The sequence below is a fragment of the Eimeria acervulina genome, genomic scaffold, assembly GCF_000499425.1.
Source record: "Eimeria acervulina Houghton genomic scaffold, Eah_scaff1280, whole genome shotgun sequence".
Taxonomy (NCBI): Eukaryota; Apicomplexa; class Conoidasida; order Eucoccidiorida; family Eimeriidae; genus Eimeria; species Eimeria acervulina.
The window spans coordinates 1-1966 of NW_013549309.1; the positions used below are offsets into that span (position 1 = coordinate 1).

Consider the following 1966-nt stretch of genomic DNA (forward strand, 5'->3'; position numbering starts at 1 on the left):
TGATTGGGGCCCGTGCGGAGGAGGTGGAGGGGGGGCCCCCGGGGCTGGTGGGAGCCCAGGTGGAGGAGGAGGAGGTGGAGGAGGGCCCCCTGGGGCTGGTGGGGCCCCTGGAGGAGGGGGAGGGGAGAGCCCTTCAGTTGTTTGACTTACAGAAGAAGAGGGATATCCTGGAGCTGTTGAGGAGGGAGGAGGAGGAACGAAGAAGCCCTCCGGGGTTGCTAGGCCTGCGGGAAGCGGCTGGGGCTGCCCCGCAGATGTTTGTGCGCCGGGAGGTGGGAAGGTGAATGCCTGGCCGCCGGGGGGGGCGGTGCTATAAGGAGGAAATGAAGGAGGGGCCCCTGAAGTTGTTGCAAAAGGATGTGTTGCTGTCCCTGACGGATACCCCATCTGCTGTGGGGGACCCTGATAAATAGACTGAGGAGGCCCTGGGGGCCCCTGCCCCTGAGGAAAGCCCTGAGGGAGGGGTTGGGGGGCCCCTCCTGCTGCTACGCCTTGTGTGTATGGAGAACGCAGCTGCTCCTTTATCTTTGTTAGCTTTGCCGTAGCTACGAGGGCCCCAGTAATAAAACCCACGAGGAGGCTTGTAAAAACACCTAGCAAAAAGATATATCTTCTATTTTTCTCAGCTTTCTTTGCATCCTTTGTTGAGTAGACTAGCATATTTCCCCAAGGTGTTTGTATAGGATCCATTCTACCACTGTACGAGTAGCCTGCACGGTTTAATGGGTTCCCATCTCCTTGGTTTCCCCTGACTAAAGGAATCACAATGTTTTCCCCATCAAACAGACCCGTTTCCATGGTTGTTTGAGCTGCTGCTGATTCATTTTGAGCAGTTGCAGCAGCAGCAGCAGCTGCAGCTGCAGCAGCCTGTTGCGCATCCATTGATACCAGCACCCCCACACTATAGCGGTGGCCGGCGAGGTAGGAGGGGGGAAACAAACAGAGGAAAATGTTCCTCAACTAAAAAACCAAATAATATCGAGCACGAAACCCACACGAAAAAACAAAAAGAAGAAGTACCGACACAACAACTGCTGCAACTGCAACAGTAGCCGCAGGCTGGGGCGGCTGCAGCAGGGTGCTAACAGACCCACGATGCTGCAGATACTTCTTGGAACATTTCAACCAAATATTTTTTATTTAATTAGAATAATAAAAATGATATGAATTAAAACAATATAATGCGCTAAATGCTCTTCTCCAGCACCAACAACACCAGCACTAGTGTCGCAGTAGCTGTCGCCTGCTGCACGTGGGTAAGGAGGTTCCCCCGGGAATTTCCCGTAGTTTTCTGAAATTAGTACTAATTTTGTTCATCAAGTGAAATTGAAAATTTAATTATCGTTAATTTGCCTTTATTTGACCGCCGATATTGCCGCCCTAGCAGGGCGTGCAGGATGCGTAAGCGTAGAGGAAGAAGACCCTCGTGCACTGCAAACAAGTAAATAAGAGAAAAAAAACAAAAATGAGAACAAAGTAGCCGATAAACTCCCCACCAGTCTGCATGCACCCTCGGAACAAACGCCGAAAGCCAGCCTGGACGCCTCTCTTGGGGCTCATACAAACCAAAATGGTGTACTGCACGTACAGCTTGCGGGGATTGAAGTTGCAGCTGACTGCTGTTGCTGATGCTCTTTTGGATGCTGAATCAAAGCTGCTGCTGCAGCAAGAGGGGAAGCATTATCCAGATCTGCAAGCAGTTGCAGTAGAAATTGTGCATTTGCAGCAGCTGCTGCAGTTGCCGTTGCTGCTGCTGCTGCTGCTGTTGCAGCACCCCTGGGAATCTAGGGGAGCTGCAACTTGAACCTCTGCTGCGAGGTAACACCACTAGCAACTATACCAAAGCCCTTTCTTAATGCATGCAATAACGGTATAGGCAATCGTTCAGCACTTCCTTGGCCCTCAAGGGTGGTACGCAATGCACGTGTGAAGAAATGTATATAACAAATAGGCATATCTTGCCACA

General features: G+C 51.4%; 1 protein-coding gene across 1 annotated transcript; it reads left to right on the forward strand.

Moving 5' to 3' along the window:
- On the forward strand, positions 1–284 carry EAH_00057980 (hypothetical protein; the record flags this gene model as incomplete). The annotated part of the gene is made up of 1 exon (XM_013393686.1): positions 1–284. A coding segment is annotated over one exon (284 nt), but the record flags the coding sequence as incomplete, so codon positions are not given.
- Between the last annotated feature and the right edge of the window lie 1682 nt (positions 285–1966).